General features: G+C 45.4%; 1 protein-coding gene across 2 annotated transcripts in view; it reads left to right on the top strand.

The window, feature by feature from the left end:
* Window positions 1-26610, top strand: part of LOC142493077 (sulfotransferase 6B1-like) — a 51045-nt gene that overhangs the window by 9436 nt on the left and 14999 nt on the right. The window contains exons 2-5 of one of the 2 annotated variants that reach the window (XM_075596547.1): window positions 15274-15383; window positions 17224-17313; window positions 18102-18228; window positions 20273-21029. In XM_075596547.1, coding sequence (XP_075452662.1) covers window positions 15274-15383; window positions 17224-17313; window positions 18102-18228; window positions 20273-20475 — 530 coding nt within the window. In that variant the 3' untranslated portion in view covers window positions 20476-21029. Of the gene's footprint in view, window positions 1-15273; window positions 15384-17223; window positions 17314-18101; window positions 18229-20272; window positions 21030-26610 lie in introns of those variants that run through there. The other variant, XM_075596546.1, reaches the window with a different exon arrangement.

Below are 26610 nucleotides of genomic sequence, written 5' to 3'. Positions count from 1 at the left end.
TCTTCCTCAACCCTCGACCCATTCACCCCCACGCTGGTAGTGGGACCCTTTACCTTTACCCTACTCGGATAACTTACACGCAGTCAATGTTAATTGTGAGATCTCTCATTCCCCTGCTGCCTGCGTCTCCGAATCTGCGGATGCCTCCTGGGACTTGATTTCACCTGGTTTTCCATGAGGGGAAAGTTTTTCTGGGCTCTCAGTCTTGTCATAGAAGGTCGAAGGCTTGTTTACCCCCTTTGCTGCATATGTTGATGTGGCTATGTTTAGAGCTCTAGATATATTTTTTATGCTGAGACTAGAGGCCTCAGATTAATATCATTAAGTTTTCCTTCCTTCCTTACCCCAACTCCCTTTTACTTTTTGTTTTTACCACAATTGCTCTCAAGTTATATTCTACCTTACTCTGAGGGAGGAAATTATAGTAATGCTTTTTTCCCAATTGGTTATCCCCACACTACCCCCCCCCCCCCCCAGTACTGTCACCGCCCCTTTTATTCTCCAACATCTCCGATTTGTTTGGGTATTTTTTTTCGAATGCCACTCACTTCACCGCGTTCATGCCGCATTCATGCCGAGACAGCGCTAATAGTAGTTATCAGTGAAAGTTTGTATATATCAGCACGCCGCCCATAATGTTGCACTTAGTATAGAGAGTTAGTTGTTCCCACTCTACAGTAGCTTGCTTGTGTACCTCTAATACAGACCTCACATAACTGTGAGACTGTAATGTTGAAAACAATTAAATAAGCACAGCGCTAATACAATGCACGCGGCCGTGGCTTTAAATACCGGAACATGCCGCATCAAACACTGCATCTGCCCGCAGTTTTCAGAGTTGCGCTGAAACGGCCGCAGGAGGCTAAAGGCAGCCGCCACTGAATGTACGTTATTTTGTCCTGTTCATAAATACATGTTCTTGTTGGATTTGAATTCGCGCCAAGAATGTCTGGTTCCTTTGGTACGAGGATCAGTCCCAATAAGGATGTTCCTTAATGATTGCTTAAAATGTACCTGTTTAAAAAAAATAATAATAAAAGGTTTCTGTAAGAAACATGTGCAGAGGTACAACCAGGGAGACAGATTTGGGGGAAATTAAACCTCGGCTTTTATTCATCCGTCACTTTAAATAATGCAGGAAACACAAATAGATAAATAAACATCCTATCCCTTTGTAAGGGCTGACTCACTTTCCCAGTCCCTCTCCCAGTGTCATGGAACAAGTAAGCCCATTTCTGCTCTCTCTGATCACCCCCCCCCTTCCTTGCAGCTTCTGCTTGTCAGCTCCTTAAGTTCAGCTGCATGTATTTGTTTCACACACAGTACCTGTGTGATGTATCACTATGTTGCATTTTCTGCCTCTGTTCATGAGGTCTGTGAGTTGCTATAGCAACCTCTGAGATCCTTCTCAGAGTGGGCTATTCTGCCCTCCCCCCTGCCTTGCTGACAGTTAGTTTGTCCTATCTCACTTCTAGTGTGACCCTTGCTCCTCACTTCCTTTTCCACCCAAGAACACAGTGAGTACAGACCTGCCTGCTACTACCCTGGCAAGGCCTTTCTGTTTTACCATAATCTATCCTCACGCAAGCATTTCAGATAGGGAACCTCTCTCTACTCACACAACACCTTCAAGTACCCTTTTTGTTTTCTACTTCTGCAATAAAGTTAAGAAAGAAAATAAGGACTTGTGATGCTTTGGAAGAGGGAAAACATGAGTTAAGCTAACTGGGATTATTTATACATCATACGTGACCCTCGTTCCAGTATAGTAAAACAGAGACCATGTGCTTTGGGGACACACACAGGAGCTGTCACTCACAGACTTTATGCTGATACAGAGCAGTCTGCACACTGACATGCAAGCAGCTTTACATTGCTAATAAAGAGCACAGACTTTCTACAGCAAGCCTTACAAACAAGCAAGCAGATTTACACTGCACACAGAGCCTGCAACTTCACACAACGCAGCAGCACTGCAGTCAGACAGTGCACCTTACACAGAACTTTGATTGCCTTTTTCTGTTTGAGTTCACCCTCTGCACAGCTCCATAGTGAGGAGCTACCAGCTCACCTACCCCTGCGCACATCCCCACTGCTAGTGCAACCAAGGGCCACGCCACCGGACACCCGCCAGGACACGGGTCAGAGCCACGGGACACCTGTGAGTACAACTACCCCTATGCTGAACGCTGCAGGACACCGCTCGGCATCATCTGAGACAGTCGCCCATCGCTGACGCAGGTAACCGCACTCCACACGCACTAGCTAAAGGCCTACACACACCTGCAGCATGGCAGAACTCAGATCCCCACCAGACACAACGCAGGAGAGTGACCACTCAGACACAGAGACCGCTGAGCAACTGCAACAGGCGCAGGCAGACGCAAGGCCTAAACGGATAGTCACACTGTCATAAAAGGCCCGCGAAAAATATGAGGCTGACATTGACGCACACCGCAATAAAATTAGAGAAGGCCTGGGAGGACACTGATCATGAAATAGGTAATGTCGCAAGTGCTAGCGATCAAGAAACACAGATTAAGTCATTCCATAGACGTTACGTAACGCTGTCACAAGCATATTTCACCTATCTGACAAGGACTAACACGGAAGACAGCCTGCGGGAACGCGACCTACAAAAGGTGATTGACCTGGAACGTGATGGCATCGTGCATGCCACGGTTGTGCTCGCCACAAACCAGGGTCGGACTGCGTGGCTGAGGTGGGGTTGTATAAGCACCGTCCTTAGACCGCGCAGGCTGATCCGGAGTGCGCAGTTCGTAGTCGTACGTAGCAGGGTCGGGACTGGAGAAGGCAGCATCATCAGTGGACAAGCCAGGGTCAGGATTGGAGACATCAGGGTAAACGTTATCCAAGCGAAGTTTCGGCAACAGGGAGTCAACTAGGTCCCGCTTCAGCGTAATAGCTGCAGGGCGGGACCGGGGATTGCGCGAGTGGCGACCACAGCCCATAGTACTGGTCTCAGGAAGGGATAGGCAGACCGGAGTGGGCACACCGCCTGGCAGCACTGGTAAACCAGTGCTTCAGCGCAAGTGTCCAGAGCGGGCCTGTGCAAGGAGAGAGAGAGCTACAGACCTCGGGACTCATAGACCGGCCTCTGCTAAGGGAAGGGCAGCAGGCCTCAGGAAACAGGGAGCTGAAGTATACACTGGAGGTGCTCTGCTTCAGCACAGGAGCTAGGACACGGCCTCTGCAATGGAGAGAGAGCAGCAGGCCCCAGGAACCGGTAGACAGGCCTCTGCTATGGAAGGACAGCAGGCCTCAGGAAACAGGGAGCTGAAGTACACAGTGGAGAGTCCTCCGCTTCAGCACAGGAGTCAGGAACAGGCCTCTGCATGAAACTAGCAGCAGGCCTCAGGCACCAGTAGATAGGCCTCTGCTACGGAAGCACAGCAGGCCTCAGGAAACAGGGAGCTGACGTACACACTGAAGAGTCCTCTGCTTCAGCACAGGAGTCAGGAACAGGCCTCTGCATGAAACTAGCAGCAGGCCTCAGGCACCAGTAGATAGGCCTCTGCTACGGAAGCACAGCAGGCCTCAGGAAACAGGGAGCTGACGTACACACTGAAGAGTCCTCTGCTTCAGCACAGGAGTCAGGAACAGGCCTCTGTGTGAAACTAGCAGCAGGTCTCAGGAACCAGTAGATAGGCCTCTGCTATGGAAGCACAGCAGGCCTCAGGAAACAGGGAGCTGAAGTCAATACTGGAGAGTACTCCACTTCAGCATAGGAGACAGGAACAGACCTGCGTGAAACTAGCAGCAGGCCTCAGGAAAGCAGGCCTCTACGTAGATAGTAGTAGCTGGCCTTAGGATACTCAGGAAACACAGGCCCCTGCATGAAGACTAGCAGCAGGCCTTAGGAACTAGAGAACAGAACTAGAGAGTTTAGTACTCAACGGAACCAAGCCTAGGGCTTGTGGCAGAACATGTGACATCCAGGAAGGATTATGCTCGGCAGGGAAGCATTGTGGGAAGGCTGTATTTAAAGGTCAGTGAACCAATAGCTGAAGGGGCATGTGACAGTATTGCTTTAATGAGTGAATCCAGGCTGCAATAAATATCAGGGGAAGTGTTCCAGGACTGCACAGGTCTGTAAGGCAAGGTAAGCAGTAAACTAAGGTGCGGATCCGTTACAATGCAGACCGCCATCACGGACGCCCAAAGCGAGAGAAAAGAGCTCCTCATGGAGACAGCATCGCAGCGCTCCAGCACATCCAGCGCACTCATCAAGGTCAGCAAGATCAGCGCAATCTAATTGTTCCAGCGCAAGCGTAAGCACTACCAAGGCACGAGCCATCGCCGAGGCCGCACGTGCCAGGGCCGAATATGGTCGGAGAGAGGCAGCCGTAAGGGCAGAAAGCGCACATAGACCAGGAGGAGCAGAACGCCGCCAATGCCGCTGCTGCAACCGCCGCCGCTGCTAATGCTGCTGCCACCGCCAATGCCGCCGCTGCGCGTAGAAAGGCCGAATTGGATGCGGATCTAGAAGCTCTAAGCAAGGAAAATGACGCTGCTGCCATAGCCCAAGCCGAAGTCTTAGAAGCAGCTGCGAGACAGGACGGTGGGGAGCAACCGTATAGATCAGTGGTTCCCAAACTTTTTTGGTTCAAGGCTCCCCAAGGTAATCAGGATTTTTTCAAGGCTCCCCAAGACGATCGGCAGTTTTCCGCGGCGCCCAAAGTAAAAACAAAGGTGTATATACATACCTAACAGTTGCTGTGCGCAGTTGGTGTCTCTCTCAGACACTCTCACACACTCTCACTCTCACACACTCTCACTCTCAGACCTCACTCTCTCTCTCAGACCTCACTCTCTCTCAGACCTCACTCTCTCAGACCTCACTCTCTCCCTCAGACCTCACTATCTCCCTCAGACCTCACTCTCTCCCTCACTCTCACTCTCTCTCCCTCTCTCTCTCTCAGACCTCTCTCTCTCTCTCTCTCTCTCAGACCTCTCTCTCTCTCTCTCTCTGACCTCACTCTCTCTCTCTCTCTCTCACACCTCTCTCTCGCAGACCTCTCTCTCTCTCTCAGACCCCTCTCTCTCTCAGACCTCTCTCTCTCAGACCTCTCTCTCTCAGACCTCTCTCTCTCAGACCTCTCTCTCTCAGACCTCTCTCTCTCTCTCTCTCTCTCAGACCTCTCTCTCGCTCTCTCTCTCAGACCTCTCTCTTTCTCTCTCAGACCCCTCTCTCTCTCTCTCTGACCTCACTATCTCTCTCTGACCTCACTCTCTCTTACAGACACTCTCTCTGACAGATACTCTCTCTCTCTGACAGACACTCTCTCTCTCTGACAGACAGACACTCTCTCTCTCTCGCAGACAGACACCCTCTCTCTCAGACAGAGGGGAGTGGAGGAGGGGGGAGGAAAGGCAGGAAATCTGTGCAGGCAGCTCCCTGCACACACACATACACACACACACACACACACACAAATAAATACACACACACACACAAATAAATACACACACACTCACAAATAAATACACACACACACACAAATAAATAAATACACACACACACACACACACAAATAAATATACATATACACACAAATAAATATACACACACACAAATAGATATACACACACAAATAAATACACACACACACACACAAATAAATACACACACACACAAATAAATACACACACACACACACAAATAAATACACACACACACACACACACACAAATAAATACACACACACACACACACACACAAATAAATACACACACACAAATACCCTCCCACACACACACAGATACACACTTTGAAGAGCAGTGGAGAGCAGAGGCAGCGACGGATGTGAGGGGGGGGTTTGGGGGGAGGAGATCCGTGCAGGCAGCTCCCTGCACACAGTCACTGGGCAGGCAAATGTACAACCCTCCCCTCCCTCTCCCTTCTCCTATCATCCCCCTACCTTCTCCTATCACCCGGGGCAGAAGGGGCCGGGACACCGCGCAGACAGAGAAGCAGGAAGGCAGACACACACACTCACTGTGTGCTCTGCACAAAGCCCCGCCCCCGGCTTCCTCTCTGCCTGCAGCCAATCCCCTGCGGCCCAGCCGGCATGAAGGAAGGATGGTAGGGAGTGATTATCAGAGGGATGGTGGGGAGTGTTGATCGGAGGGATGGTGGGGAGTGATGATCGGAGGGATGGTGGGGAGTGATGATCAGAGGGATGGTGGTGAGTGATGATCAGAGGGATGGTGGGGAGTGATGATCGGAGGGATGGTGGGGAGTGATGATCGGAGGGATGGTGGGGAGTGATGATCGGAGGGATGGTGGGGATGATAATTGCGGCACCCCTCTAGGCAAGCACCAGGGCGCCGGGGCGCACAGATTGGGAACTGCTGGTATAGCTGGATAGCCTCAGAGGATCCAGTCCAACGCACTGAAGACTACGTAAGGAGTCTCTTCAGCATAAACACCAGCGCACCATCTCAACACGACGGGAGTGACTCCGCAGACACCGAAGACTTGCTATGTCCACGTGGAGAAGACGCTGTTCCTTCAAGGGTACACGCTACCTGGGATAGCCACAGCCGCAACAGTGATCCACATGCCAGCACGCACACGGATGCACTACAACAGGCTGTCAATCCAGGTACACTCACACTGGAAAACACAGCCCTTCACACTGTCCAGCAGTCATCACGCGTCCACCCCAAGGAAGAGGCGACCGCAAGGAGCCTCCCAGTAACTACCTCAGAACGCGACCAACACACCGATGCCTCAGGCCTGACAGACATGGTCCAGTACATGATCCGGCGTGACATAGTGCAAACAGGACTTACCAACTTTGACAACCGTCCTGAGAACTACCGAATGTAGAAGTTCACGTTCAAGGACGCAACCAAGAGCCTGGGCTTCTCAGCAAGGGCAGAGCTCAGCCTGCTATCCAAATGGATGGGGAAAGAATCCATGGAACACGTGAAGAGACTCGGGGCAGCAAACGCGAACCACCCCCAAGTAGGTCTTGACCTAGTATGGGAAAGGCTAGAAGAGTGCTACGGTAGCCCCGAAGCAGTCGAAGATGCACTCTTCAAGAGAGTCGACAGCTTTCCCAGGATCACAGCCAAAGACTACTCGAAGTTATGAGAGCTCAGGGACCTGCTGCAAGAGCTGGAGTTTGCGAGAAAAGACCATTCCTTAACAGGTCTCAATGTCCTAGACCCAGCTCGCGGAGTGAGACCCATCATGGAGAAGCTTCCTTACAACCTCCAAGAAAGATGGATTTCACAAGGCTCCAATACAAAAGGGAGAACCAAGTCGCTTTCCCTCCCTTCTCATTCTTCTTGAGCTTCATCCGCGAAGCGGCGAGGACAAGGAACGATCCCAGTTTCATGTTGGGTGCGCAGACCACACACAGTGCAAGCAACATGAGGAATGAGACCAGTGACGAGATACGGTAACACTCGAACACCCATCTCGGTCCACAAGACGGACGTGTACCCCACGACCGAATCAACTTTCGACCAGTCAGTCGCCGGAGATGAGAAACCAAGGGACCCAAACAGGGATTGTCCCATACACAAGAAGCCATACCCACTTAACAGGTGCTTCGGGTTCAGGATGAAGTCCCTAGAGGAACGCAAGAAGCTATACGGAGAATTCGGAGTCTTCTCCAGGTGCTGCGATTCCACAACTCACAAAGCAAAAGACTGGAAAGAGGCCATCAAATGTGCAGTGTGTTAAAGTGACAAGCACGTAACATCTCTACATCCAGAGGTGCTGACACTCCACCAACTCAACAACCCTTCCTCCTTAGCGGAGCATGGCGGGGAGGAAGGAGAAGGAGAGCCAACATCTGTCACCTCTCAGTGCACCAAGGTTTGCGGAAAAGGAAGTGACAAAATGTCCTGCTCCAAAATATGCCTCGTCGCAGTGCACCCCCAGGGACAACCTGAGAAGGCTATTCGTATGTATGCAATCCTCGACGATCAAAGTAACAGATCATTGGCGAAGAAGGAATTCTTCAACTTATTCAACGCGCAAGACAATGCCTCACCCTACACCCTCAGAACCTGTGCAGGGTTAACTAAGACAACAGGGAGAAGAACGAATGGCTACATTATATGTTCAGTGAACAACAGAGTGAAGATAGCTCTCCCCACACTCATTGAGTGCAACTACATGGCTGCAAACAGGGATGAAATTCCCACACCAGACGTGGCACGCCATCACCCACACCCCAGAGGAATAGCCAACTACATCCCGCCGGTAGAACAAGGCGCCAAGATCTTGCTGCTGCTTTGTAGCGACATCTTGAGGGTGCACAAAGTCTGTTAACAGCGCAACGGACCCCACAACGTACCATTCGCCCAAAGACTTGACCTAGGATGGGTGATAGTGGGCAAAGTGTGTACTGATAAAGGACCCGAAAAAGACTATGTTGACGCCCGCAGAACGGTAATAACAGAATGCGGACACACGTCCCTCTCCGAACCATGTCTTGGCCATCCCCCTGTGACAGGAAGGCCAAGTGAGGAGAAGAGACAAGGTCATACCCCTGAGATCAACAAAACCATCTTCGCATCAGGGGAATGTGACAATGGCCTAGGATGCTCAGTAGTCCAGACCACTAAGGATGATGAGTCGACTCCACTCAAGTAACCTCCCGAAGGTGACCGACAAAAAAATCATCCAAAGGAAAAGAAACAATCAGACGGTCCCCCTGCGAACAATGGCCCAGCTAAGATGTACAGTAATTCCTCTCCGCAAAATACCAAGTGGCAGAGCAGCCAGCTGCCACGGCTGGCATAGCCGCAAAAGATTGCACCCTGCAGGTGAAGCCACAGGGGCAAAAAGACTGTCCTCTCACACGTCTAAAAAGAGACAGTCGCAGAGACATTTCATAAACGGATTTACAAGGGCAAAAGAGACTGTTCTTCGTTATGTCCAGGGAGAAAACAACCTCCTGACGGCAGTTAACAAAGAGACACAAAAGCGTTTCACCAAAATACTTTCCGACTGCCTAGGGTGCACAGCGTTCCAGACAACAAGGGACGGTAACAAACAAGCACCATCGATGGAAGATGGAGAATTCCAGAAATTAGTGGATAAGGAGCTCTTCCAGGACAGATCGGGCAGTTGGGTGACCCCGCTACCATTCCGTTCACCGAAAAGACGCCTCCCAAACAACAGAGTACATGCCATCTCTAGGTTCACTTCGCTCCGCTGCGACCTACAAAGGAAACCGGAGACAAAACATAACTTTGTGGCCTTCATCCAGAAGACATTCCTTAGCGGCCACGCAACGCCAGCACCCTCACTGAAGGAAGGTGAAGAATGTAGGTACCTTTCATCATCTGGTGTCCACCACCATCAGAAACCCGGTCAGACCTGGGCAACGTTCAGCTCCAATGCTCAGCACCAGGAAGCCTCTCCAAACAACGCCCTACGCACTGGACCAGACTTGTCAGACGGTCTTCCAGGAGTGCTGATTCGCAAGGAGCCAGAAGCCATTACCCTCCGTCAAACACCAGTGATGGAGTGACAGACTATCACGACTGGCACATCCACAAGGTGATGCCCTCTGTAGAGAAAACAACGGAGATAAAAGTACTGTTTTCTCATAGATCTAAGAAACAGGACCAGAGACGTTTGCGAAATACATTGTGGTGCACCCAGCTAACCTGGACCGGTGCATCCGATTGGCATCCTTTGCCAAAGAACCTTTGCCAAGTGACTTTGAAGCTAGTGATACCGGCCGGTATCACAGCATTGTATGGACATGGACTTTTGCATTGTTTTGTGAATACGATGTTATCTTTGTCATGCATTGCACATATGTTCCTCATATCCCAGTTATATAGTGGTTTCTCCAGAAACCAGACAGGGAGTGTCATGGAACAAGTAAGCCCATTTCTGCTCTCTCTGATCACCCCCCCCCCCTTCCTTGCAGCTTCTGTTCAGCTGCTTAAGCAGCTGCTTAAGTTCAGCTGCATGTATTTGATCCACACAGTGCCTGTGTGATGTATCACTATGTTGCATTTTCTGCCTCTGTTCATGAGGTCTGTGAGTTGCTATAGCAACCTGTGAGATCCTTCTCAGAATGGGCTATTCTGCCCTCCCCCCTGCTTTGCTGACAGTTAGTTTGTCCCATCTCACTTCTAGTGTGACCCTTGCTCCTCACTTCCTTTTCCACCCAGGAACACAGTGTGTACAGACCTGCCTGCTACTACCCTGGCAAGGCATTTCTGTTTTACCGTAGTCTAACCTCACGCAAACATTCAGATAGGGAAGCTCTCTCTACTTACACAACACCTACAAGTACCCTTTTGTTTTCTACTTCTGCAATAAAGTTAAGAAAGACAATAAAGACTTGTGATGCTTTGGAAGAGGGGAAACATGAGTTAAGGTAGCTGGGATTATTCATACATCATATGTGACCCTGGTTCCAGTATACTCAGCCCTGCAGAGGATAAGACGCTTTCCAACCAATGACATCAAAGTCAGAAAAGGTAACTGTAAGCAGGGAGCCCTTTATGTCAGTGTCTGGATTAGTGTCTGTTGAGGGGACAGCTTCTGGCGGGTTCCAGGGTCCGCTGTGTCCGAGAATAGATCTGGGTTCTTGCTACAGTAGAAGCACAGTCCTGTGCTCAAGGCAAAGTCTCTTTCTTTCAACACACTTCCCTGTTCTCAAGAGATCTCGCTGCAGTTCTAACATAAGGGTTTTCTACCTGTCTGAGTCAGGTGACGATTGGTTAATTGTCTTTAGTTGCAATTAACCAGCTCCCTGATGGATTCCTCAGACCAATACAGGCTTTCTATTTTAGCCTTATTTAGATAGTGATAAAAGCCATGTTACGTACCTCCCCTGTTTGTGGGTAGCTTGGGCTAGCCATGGCTGAAGCCCATCCCTTTACTCTCACTCAAAATATACTTGTGGCTTGAATGACAATGGATAGAGGAAGAGAAATCTCAATCATGCTGAGATTGGAGCTCTTTCTCCAGGTAACAGTGTCTCTTCAAGAAGGTGCTTGAAATTGGCGCTCTTTAGTCTCTCGAGGAAGACTTTTCACTCAAGCTCCTCTTTCCCTTTTACCAAGTCTTCTTTTAACCGCTTGGCCATATATCGGGCGATCTTTTCTTCTTTGAAACTAGGATGACCACCTGCAGCAGGTTCAGTATCCATGATTGCGGGTAGTTCAACAAGGGTGGAGATTTTATCCACTCTGATTGGCCCACGTGACATCTCTGTTTGTTAGTCGATAGACTTTTCATCTTGGCATATTACTTCTTTTACACTGATCGATTCTTCAATGTGTGGAGAAATCCAAAGTGATGTCTGGCGGGATATCTTTGCTATAATAGTACAGTTTTGAAGCTCCTTCATTACCAGGGGACCCCGGTCTACAGCCTTCTCATCCATCACAGGTTTATCTGCAAATAAGCATGTCCCCCTTATCAGTACAGAGGTTATTTGTGTTTGGTTCAGGATACTTCGATTCCAGTACATCAGTTTGGTTGTAGTTCTCACACCTAAACATTACCTGTGGCCTCTCTTCTTTGTATCTGGCAAACTTCTAGAAATGTGCCTTTTTCCCTTGCAAAAACAAGTAAACAACTAGTGTTGTACCTGTAGAGGTGTGATCACTGATATGGTTCTGCCTCATTCTAGCCAATGACTGTATCTTTATAGTGGCTATTTTCATTGTGAGGCATCTGGATTGGGACGTGGGCATGTAGCATGACTGGATTTTTATTGCGCTTCTCAGTCATAATTCGGTTCTTCTTTTCTGAATTTTGGGGAAAGCCGATTGTATCACTAAGACAGCATTGTGGGTGCGCTTATAGAAATGCACAGCATGCTTGGTTGTGACATAGGACCTATATCTGGATTGACTCACACAAGCAGCTTCCTTCATTTTCCTGTACCATCTCTGCTGCAGACACTTCCTAACATTTTACTGGAGTAAAATGACACCTTGCTTCAAATGTTTATTATTCTTTCTTTGTCGTTGCATTCTCCATATTAATTGGAGAAGGCAGGCCACTTTATTATCCAGGTTTCTTTATCCTGGGTGAACTGACTGTTGGGGATGGAGCACAATTTCGGTTTCTGGACATTTCTGGAGCTCCTTTAGCTATTGCTTCAGTTTCTCGTGCACCCTCTGGTACTGACTCACCTGGCTTTGAAGCTCGGCCTCCAGCGATGATCTGGTGATGCTCAGGGTAGACTTCAGTTCCTCATGCTGCTTTATAAGGACACACTGGATATTCAGATGTTCCTGCAGCACTTGTACTTCATTAGCAGCCTGCAGATTTTCTTCCTTTTGAGATCGTTGCTTCTCCTTAGCTTTCTGTAAGTGGTTACGGAGACCTTGTAGATAGCTTTGCAATATGTGCTCTGTTTGTGTGCGGTGCTCCAATGCATCTAACTTTTCCTGTTTAAAATAGTTTCTTTTTTCTAGCTCATGAAGCTTTTCATTTTTCACTGATGTGGTCAATCAAATCAGAATTTTCCTTTTTCAAACTTGTATTTTCTCTTTTTACAGTCTTTATAATATCCGGGGCCTCTTCGTAGTTCTCTTTTGATTTACGTACTTCTGAGTTGAGACTCCTTGTCTACTGGCGTGAGACATCTAACTTTAGGTAAGGGCTGTGAAGCTCCTTCGGAGAGTGTTAGGACCAGTAGGTCAGGCCAGAATCTGCACTTGTGTTAAGCATCCATTTTGTCTGTTCATAACCAGTTAAGATTCTGTAGTCAGCCTTTTGCTGAAATATAATTCCTAATGCACTCAGTTTCTGCCAAATTACATTTCCTTTCTCCCTGCTCAGGGTATTGCTAAGATACTTTTTGTATTGTCAGTTTCCTGCTCTTTTAGTTAAAATACAATAGACTGGTTCTATGAAAGAGGGAAAATCGTATAACTTAGTTGCTAGAGATTCAAGGTCTCTTTTGATAACAGACAATGAATAAGCTATGTATTGTGACATTGCCTGTATTGGGAGAAACACGTCCCAAAATCATGCCACTAATATGTCCTGCCCCTAAATAACGCCTCTAATCAAAGCTATGCCCAAGACACACCCAGGTTACGCCTCTAATCAATATCTTCTTTTTCTGGTATAAAAGTCATTACCCTATAAGTAATAAATTGAGACAAAGGATTTGAAACCTGGCTTGCGTTACGTTTCATTTCTTTAGTTTACCGGGCCTGTAAGTTCAACAAAAATCAGAGATAACGAGTGGCAGTGCGTGAAAGCTTCCTGGGGGAGTCTGCTGCAATACGGTGCAGATGTGTATATATCCAGTCACAAGGCCTTCAGCTTTCTTGGCATAGGAAAGGTTCCTCTCAGTTCTGAAGCCTTGGCAAGGAAAATGTTTTTCCTTCAGAGAGATTTTAAGATCCATACTAAATTGCAGACAGCTTTTTGAGAGATGTCCAGCTGGTCTGGTTCTTGTTGCTGCCAATCATATTCGTGGTCATAGAGACCTGTCTTTTCAGTACGTACTGAGTTCAGGCATCTCCACCATCCTAGGGGTGTTGTGTGTGTGTGTGTGTGCATCTCATTTAGGGATCCACATAAGAAACATCTTCCTCCTCATCCATATCCTCATAGGACCGGAAGGGATACTCTTCATTGTGGTCAGGTTCATTACAGGAACACCACATTTTGCCCTCCATTTTGGAGTCAGGTGCATTCTTCCCTTGACCTATTGCAGAGATTTTCTCTGTATATGCTAGAACCCAAGCTGGTATTCCTACCGGTGAGCAGACTTTGCTTGCAAAGTTCATAGCTCTCACAGGTGTCTCTGTAGACTTGGTCACAGAATTTGGCTACAGTGTCAGTACCTTGTGTGGGTCACCATTCGTCACAGTCCCCCCAGTCAGAGTGTGGCATGGCTTTCTCCAGTGCAATGTAGCTTTCCTGCCTGGAAGTGTAGCCCTTTAAGTCTGTTCAATTTTGCATGTGATTCTTTTGATTTTGGTTTTGTTGCTCAAGCTGTTGCAGGAACTGTAAGCAAGCGAGGCACACAACATTTCCCAGATGGTCTCTGGGGGCCCCTTTGAAATTGAAGGGACTCCTCTCATCCCCACTTCTAACACCACATGTAAGATACATGTGCAGAGATACAACCAGGGAGACAGATTTGGGGTCATTAAAGCATAGCTTTTATTCAGCCCGTCACTTTAAAGAATGCAGGAATCACAAAATAAATAAAAAAATCTCTCTCTGTGGTATCAGACTAGCAGGCAAACAAGCCGATGACTAGTGCCGCCCTCACAGGAGAAGGAGCCAAGGGTCTGCGCTCTCATTTGGTGCAGTGGATTGGAACTACCAGTACTGTGCCGTGCGTCTGTGAGGGCGGCACTCGTCATCGGCTTGTTTGCCTGCTAATCTGATACCACTACTGTGGAGGAGGATCGCACAGCCCTGAGACAGCCGGGAAAGGTCATCGCGTCACATCCGGAAGTGACGTCACACCCGGAAACCCGGCGGGCTGTGCAGAGTCAGCTCTTACCATCGTGACCGGAAGTGTTGATTTGGAAGAACCATCGGGCCCCCACGAGCCATCGGCGGAGGTTGGGTGAGCACACTGAGCATTGGCTCAACCCACGGGCACCCCTCAACATCATATCCCCCTACGTTTTACGTATCCATCTGGGGACACTTCTCTGGTCACAAGACTTTGATCTTAAGCCAGGAGTTTTCTTGGTGTTACCCCTCTGACATTCAATTAGCAGGAACTTGCTTCGATCGCCTCTCAGTAATGCACCTATTTCCACTTGTTTTTTATCATTATCTTTTGAGTTTATTTTGACAATTGTTGTTATTGTTTGTGATTATATTGACACAATTTAATATTAAGGTGTTTTCTTACCAGTACCCCTTTGACTGCGCTTTCATATTTTTCTCTTGCACACAATAAATACAAGTTTTACATACCCATACAGTGGTTTCCCTTCTCTAGCATACTATCATGATGTATGGAACACTCAGAGATAACATGGAAACCACAAAAGATAGGAGAACAAAACAAGTAAAAACTGATAGCGTTTAATGTTACACTAAAGTAATAAGACGGGGGGGGGGGAGTGGGGGATGGAGTCTGCAAAATGTGCAGAGCTACACCAAAAAGCATTGTGGATTGAGTTCTGATGTCTCTTATCGGAGCTCTGTGAATTCTGGTGTAACTGCTGTATTGATATATGCTGACAAATTCTACATTGATAAGATCATAAATAAAAATAAAAACACTTTCTAAGGAAATGTTCTTTTATCCTATTTTTCCATAGGATCTAATTGGACTCTGCAGCTATTATACGACATGGTATATTCCATTCACGATAAAGAACCACCAGGAATTATTCCAATGCTTGAATTCGGAGCACCTGACAAATTTGAGGTTTATATAAAAAATATATATTATATATTCAGAATACCGCTTTTGTGTTAGTGTTGTACATATCATGATTTATTTATATCAGGACCACCTATAGCTCTTCATGTATAAATCTACAAATTGCAATGACGATAATCAGTCCATTTATTAAATCAATGTGACGTCAACAAATTAGGTTGTTTCACTTAAAATTCTATTTTACTGGGAGCAGTGTATTGGCAAAGTTTAATATTATATACATATTTACTTTAATAATGCCAATATCACACTAAACAATTACCCTGCTACAGCCTGAAGTATAATAGGTGATGGTGCTTAGAAGGGCTAAATATATATGAGACCAGAGATGAAAAGAACCCCTATATAGCACTCTGTCACTAGGTGAGATGATGATGAATTTAAAACATGATTTTTTTTAAGAACTCCTTAAAACAATGGGGTTTAAAACAAGAATTAAATAGATTGCAAGCGGTGTGTTGACTCTCAGGGTATAGTGTGCCCTAAAGAGAATAGTGTGTAGTCAGTGTTAATGACCAGTGTTATGTAGATTCACTGGCCCTAGTGACACTTGTATAAAGTCATCTTCTAGGGAATAGTGATATGAGGGAAGAATGGTCATGAGCCTTAAATGTAGTGCCACAGTATAATAAGTACTGGTAGGTGCAGCAAAACCAGAAAACCTTGCACAAGGCTGATATGTAATCCAGCCAGGTGCCCACACAGTGTTTTTTTGTAACAATCCTGATAGGTGGTGCACCACTCCTGACCACGGACGTGGTAATAGTGATGTGTACGTGAGTGTAAATAGCACAAATTGTCGTGTGAGCTGAAGATCTGAGGTATGCAGATCTATGGCTGACACTAGTACTTAAAAGGTTAAAATACTGTTTGGCAATAAGACACTGCTGAGACTCCTAAATGGTCAAATAAAGAGATCTCAGCTACTGTAGGTAATGCACTATGTGGGGTCAATGACAGGTTGTCCAGTGACTTGAACCTGAACCTAATCAGTGTTTTACCTCTCCATTTAAGGTAGTGTGCTGGCACTTCAGAATCTATGAAGTGTTGGAATAGATTCTGAGTAGGACCCTCACAGCTACTGGGTGTATTACCTTTTTCTCAGTTTTTGCTATTTGGTCTATTAGAAGGTTTGCACGTGGGGAATATTTAGCCCTCTTGTAAGCTGTTTTTATGCTTTTGTTGCTATACCCTCTTTCTTTAAAACGTTGGGTCATAGCTGTGGCCTGTATTTCGAATTCTGTGATGGTACTGCAGTTTCTCCTAAGTCTTAGAAATTGGCCTACAGGTATGCCCTGGACCAACGTTCTAGGGTGTTGACTAGAGGCCTCCAGAAGGTTGTTTGTGGCCGTGGGTTTTTGGAAGACTGTTGTCTCTATCAGATTATCCTGGCCTCTGGATATCTGTAAATCCAGAAAACAAATGGAGTTTTTATTGTACTCCAAAGTGAGACGCAGGTTTAGTTGATTGTGGTTAAGAATACCAATTAATTCTTTGAGTAGTGTAGGAGTACACGAATAGTGTTCCAGTTCTTCTACAAAGACATATTTTGCCTCTCACCACCATCCACTGTATCATCAGATACATGGGCACAAAATGTGTACCATCCTATGCAAATCTCTACTTAGGATGGTGAGAGTCAAAATATGTCTTTGCATAAGAATTGCAACACTGTACGTCGCATATAATACTCTGGACGTGCTTTATAGATGATGACATCATATGGCAAGGTACTCCTACACTTCTTATTCTGTTGTCATCTATGTTGCTCCTTTTACAAAATAAAAGACACACTGTTAGATCTCCACTCTTTTTTGTTTTTCAGAGACTAAAACAAGAATCCTCACCAAGAGTCTTAACAACTCATTTATTTTACGATAACCTCCCCAAAACTGTTTTTGATAAGAAAGTGAAGGTAATGTAAATCATTGAATTTTGCTTCTAAATTTTTATGGTGCCAGGTATGTATGTTTCCTGTTTATTGTCTACAAATATTAATATACCCGTATTTGCATTTAACCTAAAATGACTTCTGACTGCACTCTCAATTCCACATATCAAAGCATTGCTGCAAATGATTTAATTCTGTATAGAAAAAAGGGAAACTAGTATACATAATAGTAGTAATTACAAAATTAAAGGAAAGCGAATTTACAGAAAGTCCACTACCAACAGTTAGTAATAATATAATTAAAGCTGTTACAATTTGGTACACACACAACATTGAACATTAGAACAAGGTATCCCTGTCCTGAAGAGCATACAATCTATGAGGTAGGATACTCACTGACTGTTATTCAGTATAGTGTGGAACCGCTTCTCAGGACTAGAAAGAGGACAGCTCACTTTAGATGACAGAGTAATATCCTCTCCAGCAATGGAAAGCCCACTTCAAGAAGAAACCTCTACATTTTCAAAATCTCTCAACACTATTATTTCATCTGTGAAGAAGTCTTATTTGGGTCCCTAAACAGTTTAGCAGCTTAAACAGAATTAGCTATAATTCGATTTATTCAGGTCCATATTTACTAGTCGGGGCTATTCTACAAGACACCTTCCTGTGCTGGAAGACACCACATTGCTTTTTCAAGTGAATGAGCTGAAAGATGTCTTCTGTCACGGGAAGGTGTCTTATGGCCAAGAACTGCTTAGTCAATATGGGCCTAAGGTGCATAAATATGTTTGTTTTGTGCCCTCTAACAGATGCTGGTGGTTTTTCGGAATCCAAAAGACACCGCAGTGTCACTTTTCCATTTTTATACGAACAATCCAGTGCTTCCCACATACAGTTCCTGGGATACATTTTTCCAAGACTTCATGAGTGGAAAAGGTATTGTGATAGTATCTTGTACCTGTGTTTGGGAAACATTTGAAACTACAGTATTAGTAGAAGGAATCATTTCTCCACAGTATTTTTTCACTGCTTAGATTGGCGGTGTTAGATATTTTTGTTTCAGTGACATTTATATTAAGAATTTTATAGTACGGTAATTACAAATTCTTAACAATGTAAGAAAACAATAAATTACAGATCTGGTATGTGTAGATTCCATATCATTCTTTGATCCATATGTCTGCTTTTTTTAGATGTAGCCAGGTTCCCCTCTTACCTCTGGGCTGCGTGAGGGGGACGACTGTTAGTCTCTGAGGTGCAGGGAGGTTGTGCTGGGCGACCGGGCGCATATAACTAATATATTAATCTATAGAAAAGCTCCAACCCAATAAAACCAACAACCTCTAGATTCTAGTGAAATGTAATATAGCAAACTTTGGGGAGTGCTAATTAACATTGACTGTAAATACACATAAAAGTGGTGATGCAAAATTAAATTAAAGTGCAATAAACGTGTATTGTGTATTTACAATATATGTGCAAAATATGAAGCAATGTGCAAAAACCTGCAATGCAACACAGAGCACAAATGCATTCACTTTTATTAAGCACATTGATAAATATTTGCACAAGCACTTATGGTAACAATATCATTGTATACAATATTATTTTCCAGTGCAGGTTTTTGTACATTGCTTCATTTTTGCACATATATTGCACAAGCACTTATGGTAACAATACCATTAAATATAATATTTTACACATACAGCTCAACCCCCTTATAACGCTGTGCTTGGGGTCCAAAGAATCACATCGCGCTATAAACGGATCGCATTAGAAATAATGTACAAGTGTATGCATTGTACAATAAAGTATTTAAAATACCAATAATTATGTTGTAAAGTATTCATAAATACGAAAATTGGGAGCCACGCTTGCATCGCGTTATAAGCGGATTCGTGTTGTAACGGATTGCGTTATAACGGGGTTGAGCTGTAAATTGTAAATACACAATACACATTTATTGCACTATAATTTAATATTGCATCAGCACTTATGTGTATTTACAGTCACTGTTAATTAGCGCTCCCCAAAGTTTGCTATATTACATAGTACAGCTGCGGCCGCCTTTATCCTAATGTGTCCGGATCCGTGGCACTCTGCTAACCGCGGCCAGATGCGGTATATTTTCTTTTTTTTCGTAGCGCTTTCCGATATGTTAGCGCTCGGATTTTTAGCGCTGTCCGCTATACTGCAATACCGTCTAAAAACACAGGTGGGCGTTCGCGAGCTGTTGTCTTAAAAGTCAACTGCATGTCTGTGTGTGCGTGCGCAGTATTTGTAAAATGGAGGATTTACAGTATACAGTATTACAAAAATATAGCGTTGCGTCTTCTTCAAATATAAAATTATCACATTTCTATACAGTACTGTACACTGGCGACACACTTTATTCGAGCTTGGCTAGTCCCACGAATTCGGGTATACCCGGGTGTATTGAGGTTTGTGACTGTTTTCTGCCCGAGTGCATTGAGTTATTTTCCAAGCAGGGATTGAAGCATTTTATTCCCGCTGGCTGCAATACTGCACAGTATATATATATATACTGCATTACAATTCATGAATTTATGCCATCTGGTAGACACGCGAAGCATTGCAGCCTATTAAATCCTAATCATTATCATTTAACAGATCAGCCGCCCATCAGCCAGGCATGAACCCAGGCTGGGAAGGCAAACGCAACGGGGCTTGTCAGAGGTGAGGAGTGGCGCATTCCAGGTATCTACCAGGTACATACCGGGTATTTGCTCGAATAAAGTGTGTCGGTGCAGTATGTACTGTTCTACAGTATTTTAACTTTTACTTGTTTTCATACTCTTTATATTATGCGTGTACCGTACAGTACTGTATGTCTCATTTGAACATTGTTGAAACGCATGGGCGTGTTACATTATCACATTTCGGCGCATAAAGCGCTCTCCCTCTCGCCCCCGCACACACACGGCTAAAGTACTATTTCAACTTCTTGTCTACTGTACAGTTCAGTACACCTCTCCCAGCCAGATGGCTTTCTGGCTACACTCATCCCGAACCTGTCATCACATTCCTGCGTGTATAACGTACAGAGCCTGGTGTCACATTTCAGCGCCTGCTGGTGAACTCATGTGGAAGTTCAAGTCTGGGGAAAAAAAAAATATATATATTTTTTTTATGTTTCGTTTCCAGACATGTTTGCCTGCGTAAAAAATCTTGTTATTCTGATATTCTATCGGTACTGTAGATTTTTAATGTTACACTGGTATTCACACGCGTTATGTAATTTTTATGGATTTGGAGGTCTGGGGATCAAAACATTATGATGACCTGTTGAAAATATGTCTTTGAACTACACTACCGTGCTGCTAATCCTTCATGCAGCTTTACCCCCCTCCCCCCCGCAGACACACACAAGGCTCAAGTATTTTAACTTCTTATCGACACCCCTCGAAAACTATTCATTTTCAAAAGCTTGGCTTTGTGCTTTTAATCGTCCCGAACCAAGCGTCAAATCTCTGCGCCTGCATGTAATCCTCTTTGGGAAGGGACCTAGTTGATGATTAATGCGCATGCGTGTATAACTTCACAATCATTTTCAAATGCTTGGCTAATCACTTATGCTAATCCATTATGATGACCCCCCCCCAACCTTTTGAGGCTTTGTTTACGGTAACGCATGCGCACTTGTGATAAACCCTTCTTGAATTGAATATGTTAATCTGATTATGTAACCAATGAATAAAAATTTAACCAATGAATAAAAATGTAAGCCTTCTTGAAGAATCTCCCCCACACACACACATTCACAGTGAATTTAAAGTTCAAAGAAAAAAATATGTGAATGTAATGAAATATTTATTTTATTTTATCAGGAATAAAAAATACAAATAATAATTTTCAGTGTTTATCTTCTTTGTACGCGTACAGTAGTGTACAGTAGTGTACTGTAGTTCTTCTGTCAGTTGAAATTGTAGGGCCGGTGCATAAATCATGAATAATGCACATTTATAATAATAAAAACAGTATTACAAATTTTTAGTCTTTATCTTGTTCGTCATGGCCACATTGCATTCTGTAGTTCATTGAGAGAGGATGGGTTTTGTGTAAATCATGAATGTAGATCCACTATACACACCGTTCACACAATTTACACATGATACCCCCCTCCCCCCACCCGTCCTTTTGTAGTCCAGCCAGCTGTCTCCGAAAAGGAAAGAAAAAATTAGTGCAGTTACTGTAAGTGCATATACTGTAATTGCATTGTGTACTATAAAACTACTCCATATTGGACTACTGTATGCAGTTACTACTGTCAAACTACTGTCTACTGGAACTACTGTACTGTGAAATATTTTGTAAAAAGATTGGTAGTGCAGCCAGCTCTCTCTAAAAATTAAAAATTAGTGCAGTAAAGTGCATACTGTATACTGTAAAACAATCTGTGCCATACTTACCTGTATCATGCTGTACTTGGTGTGCCTGTACTTACCATACTACAGTACACTACTATACTACCTTCCTGATGCTTGCCCATTACGCTCTATCACAATGGGCATCACAGTCGCAATATGGTCGATATATTTATTACAGCATTCCACGGTGAGCACATCATTCCAAAAACTCATTATGCCATTCGCCAACTCATCCTTTTTTGAGGGTTTCACCACTTTTCGGATATGGTCCTTCAGCTGATGCCAGACCATTTCGATAGGATTGGAGTCTGGCGATCTGTCATTGAAGGGGGAAAAAGGGAGAATTAGTTAAAGAGATACACAGTAAACAGTGGGAAAAAATGAGGCATGGTTACCGTACTTACTCTGCTGGCGTCTTCACCCAGTTGATACCGCAGGCAAGAATATGCACAGTTGACGCGGTGTGCTTCGGATTGTTGTACTGGTTGAAACGGTGACCATCTGGGAATTCACGTGTGATGTATTCCACAATCTCCGGCACTATTTGCTCTTGGAAAAAAGCTTTATTCATGATTCCTGAAACAAGAAAAGAAAAGTGCTCAAAATAATGAACACTACTGTAGTACAGTACAGTGCTTAAGGCTACAGCATGTGACTTTGTGCATTATTATACTGTACCATCAAAGATGACGATGCATCCTGGTCCACGCCTAGAGATGGCACCCCACACATGTAACTTCACTGGGTGTTTTGGACGCGGCTTCATAGATATGTGTCCTTTTTTGTGGAATGCAAAGGTGGCAAATCTCTCCAGAGATACAGTAGACTCGTCAGTAAAGATGCAATCCTGAAAAGTCTGTCAACCAGAACAGTTGTCTCCCAACAGTTTAAAGGAAAAACAACAATACGTTACAGTAGGCCACAAGTACAGCTACATTTATGCTCAGGCCTACAGTATGGCCAAATATACAGTAGATATTAATAGAATAGTTATACTGTATACATATACAGCGATAACAATAAAAATAGAAAGATACTGTATAGAATACAGTTATATAAATATACAGCGATAACAATAACAACAGAAAGATACTGTATAGAATAGTTATATAAATATACAGCGATAACAATAATAATAGATAGATACAGTACAGTGCACTACTTACATGGTAATTACCGTTGGTGTCCTCTTAACCTTTTTGGTCTTACCGTGGGCATGATAGCTCACGGTTGCTGCTGGTACAACGAGGCCAGAAGTACTTAGCCAGCGTTGAATATCCGCAATTCGTTGTCCTCTCGTGTACATCTCCTTTATTCTCATGCTGAGATCCTTAGAAATCTTTTTAAAGGCATCGCTGCATGTAGAAAGAAATACAAGCACAAGAATGTATATTCGATGTTTAGTCGATGTGTATTCAATGTGCAGTGAATCCACAAAATGGATGGTGTATTTATACTTTAATGAGTCACATTAGAATACGCCAACTTTTAACACCTGCACCTCGTCGCCATGCATAAAAGGTGACACACATTACATAGCCTCCCACTCGATGATCTATATCTGAGTTTGACCTTGTCCAGATACTGCATTGTGCCATCTGTTTCCATGGATTAACCCCGATTCTACGGACATAGGAACTCACTCGCCTCTGCCGTGCCTGGCATGCAGAAAAAGCGAAAGGCGGCAGCCATTTCCAAGCCAAGGCCAAAGCGAAAGGCTTAGGCTAATAAAGAAAACCTTCTGACGACTCCAAAGGCTACAGGTAAGGCTTTAAAGAAGCCTTTAAAGAAGCCTTATTATGTCAAGAAGAAATTCGGTGATGTACACTCAAAGCAAAACAAATGGTCACCTTCTGCATCAGCCCTCGCCGCCGCTGCCGTTTCTCTCCCTAAACCCAGAAGACACCTTCTCCATCACTCCTCGCCACCGCTGCCACTTCTCTCCCGGAAACCCAGAGGACACCTTCTCCATCACTCCTCGCCGCCACTGCTGCTTCTCTCCCGGAAACCCAGAGGACACCTTCTCCATCACTCCTCGACGACTCTGTCGCTTCTCTCCCAGAAATCCACAGGACATCTCCTCCATCACTCCTCGATGGCGCTGCCGCTTATCTCAAGGGAACCCCTATCTCATCCTCTTATGCACCCATCCACCCAGATGTCCACAGCACCCCATGCACAAGATCCAGTTCATTAGACCACATGCTGAATGGGTTAAGTGTCGATATCCCTGGGATCTCTATGCTGGGAAAGATAGATCTTCTTTTAGAGACCATGCTAAATATGGATCAACGGATGGTGAACATGGATCAACGGATGGAGAAGATGGATAAACGGATGGAGAAGATAGAGACTGACAAAGCGGGGATACATAATTTGCTCGGAGTTCATGCCCCTGTACCTCGGACGCCGGAGCAGGAGGGTGGCATGGATGGGATGAATGGGACCTTCTGTAACGCCTATATGCCCGCAGACCTGGCCAGTCCCCAGTACTGAGGTGGGTAAGGTAATAACACGCACCCACAGCAGTGAGGGCATGCCCGGAGTGTGGTAATGCATTGCCGGGCCTGTAGAGAAAAGGTTAGCAGATACTTGCAAAGTCCTGTGTATGAGAGTTTGGATAGTAATGTCCATGTGCCAGAGTTAAGGGGTAATAGAGAGCAGCGTAACCAAGTCCATAAGCCAGTGTTCAAGGATAGGAGAAGGCAGCGTAAATGTATCCGAATGCAGGGTCCAAGGGCAGGAGAAAGCAGGGTAATCCAATTTAAAGCAGAGTTCAAGCCAGGGAAATTCTAAGGTAAACAGGGACAGGAAACAGCATTGTAAGAGACAAGAGAGCCAAGCATAGAGACTGCACACACATGGGTAACAAGAAGCTATGCAGAGCAATGAGCTAGAGGACAGACAGGGATTATAAAGGAGGGAGCACCAATGGGAGAGAGAAGAGGAGCAGAAGGTGGAGTGAGGGGTTGAGCACCAATGAGAGAGAGAGGAGGAGCAGGGAGTAGAACGGGGGATTGCAGAGATAGGTCAGAAGGAGTAAGGGAGGAGACAGGTAAATTAGACAGGGAAATGGCTTGCACACAATGAGGGGCGGAACCAGGGCTCAGGGAAGACCTACAAGAGGAGCGTGTGCGCGCACCTTCTCTAAGGGCTGGTGCGCACGCACCGTGTGTGCCAGGGAGCATGAAGAGCGCCGTGCCGTGGGGGTGCTTGCCACGGACGGCGAGGGGCCAAGAGACGCAGTTGTAGGAGGTAACGTGGCAGGAGAGGGGACAGAGAGGGGCCGCGAGCAATGAGTGCCACGGGAGGGATCGGGAGTCTGGGGATAAGCGCGCACCTTGCCGGAATGCGCGTGACAGCCGGGCGCGCGTCCGGACAGGGCGCAGAGGAACAGGTGCGGGAGGAGGAAGGGAGAGATGAACGAGAAGGCAGAGGGGGAAGGTCAGAGGCAGGGATAACAGGGGTGACGGGGACACATTGGGAAGCAGGAATCCCCTGAAACATCACAGTATCCCCCCCTTGAGGAGCGATCTCCGGGCGATCCTGCCATGGCTTCTGGGGAAATTTTCGATGAAATTGCAAGAGGAGTTTGGGGGCATGGATTTTACGAGAAGAAATCCATGACCGCTCCTCCGGGCCATACCCCTTCCAATGAACGAGGAACTGTAAGTTGTTTCTGGACCAACGGGAGTCGATAATAGAATGAACCTCATATTCCTGCTGTCCGTGTATGGTCACAGGGTTAGGTTTACGAGAACGGTCCTGAAATTGGGAGCTTTGGATGAAAGGTTTGAGCAGGGACACATGGAAAACAGAAGGAATCCTCATGATGGGAGGAAGTGCAAAACGGTAGGCAACTGGATTAATCTTCTCCAGTATCTTGAAGGGACCCAAGAATCTCGGGGACAATGTCAGAGACGGGGTCTTGAGCCTTATATTTTTTGAGGACAACCACACTCTGTCTCTGAGTTTAAATGAAGGACCCGGTTGGCGTTGATGATCTGCCTTAGTTTTTTGTCTTGAGACGGCAGTTTGTAGAGTCTTCAGAATCTTCCTCCAAGAGTTCTGAAGAGTAGAGACATGAGAATCCACTGCGGGAACACCAGAAGGGAGGGAGGAGTGGGGAAGACTGCTAGGGTGGAATCCACAATTAATGAAGAAAGAGGACTCTTGTGTAGATTCATTTTTAAGAGAGTTAGTTGCAAACTCAGCCCATGGTAAAAGATCCACCCAGTTGTCTTGAGACTCAGAGACGAAACATCTAGATACTGCTCTAAAGTCTGATTCATTCTTTCCATTTGTCCGTTGGTCTGAGGGTGATATCCAGAAGAAAATAGAAGAGAAATCCCGAGTCTCTGAGAAAACGCACGCCAAAATTTAGAGATGAATTGAGAACCTCTGTCAGAAACAATAGAAATTGGCACACCGTGTAATCTAAAAATTTCTTTAGAAAAAATATCAGCCAAAGTAGCAGAATTCCACTTGAGAAGAATAAAGTGTGCATGCTTGGAAAATCTATCTACAACAACAAGAATGGTATTCATTCCTTTAGAATTGGGAAGCTCAACAATAAAGTCCATAGAAATATGTTTCCAAGGTTGCTCCGGAATGGGAAGCGGCATGAGAAGACCGGAAGGTTTGTGATGAGCGGATTTACTCTGGGCACAAGCTTTGGTGAAATCAAAAATGTCTTTGTTCATCCCAGGCCACCAAAAGGTCCGTTTAATAAGGCCCGCAGTTCTCTTGAAGACTGGATGGCCGGCAGATCTAGAAGAATGTCCCCAGAGAAGACTTTTGTGGCGAAAACGTGGGGCAGCGTTTAAGCGTCCCTCCGGCACCTTAAGTCTCCTGGGAATGTGATCCTGGGCTTTGTTGATTTGATCTAAAATATCAAAATTATTGGCAGAAATTATGCATCTGGCGGGAA

This window comes from Ascaphus truei, chromosome 4 (assembly GCF_040206685.1).
Source record: "Ascaphus truei isolate aAscTru1 chromosome 4, aAscTru1.hap1, whole genome shotgun sequence".
Classification (NCBI taxonomy): Eukaryota; Metazoa; Chordata; class Amphibia; order Anura; family Ascaphidae; genus Ascaphus; species Ascaphus truei.
Note: the sequence above shows the minus strand (reverse complement) of the source record. Positions and strands in the feature narration are given on the sequence as shown.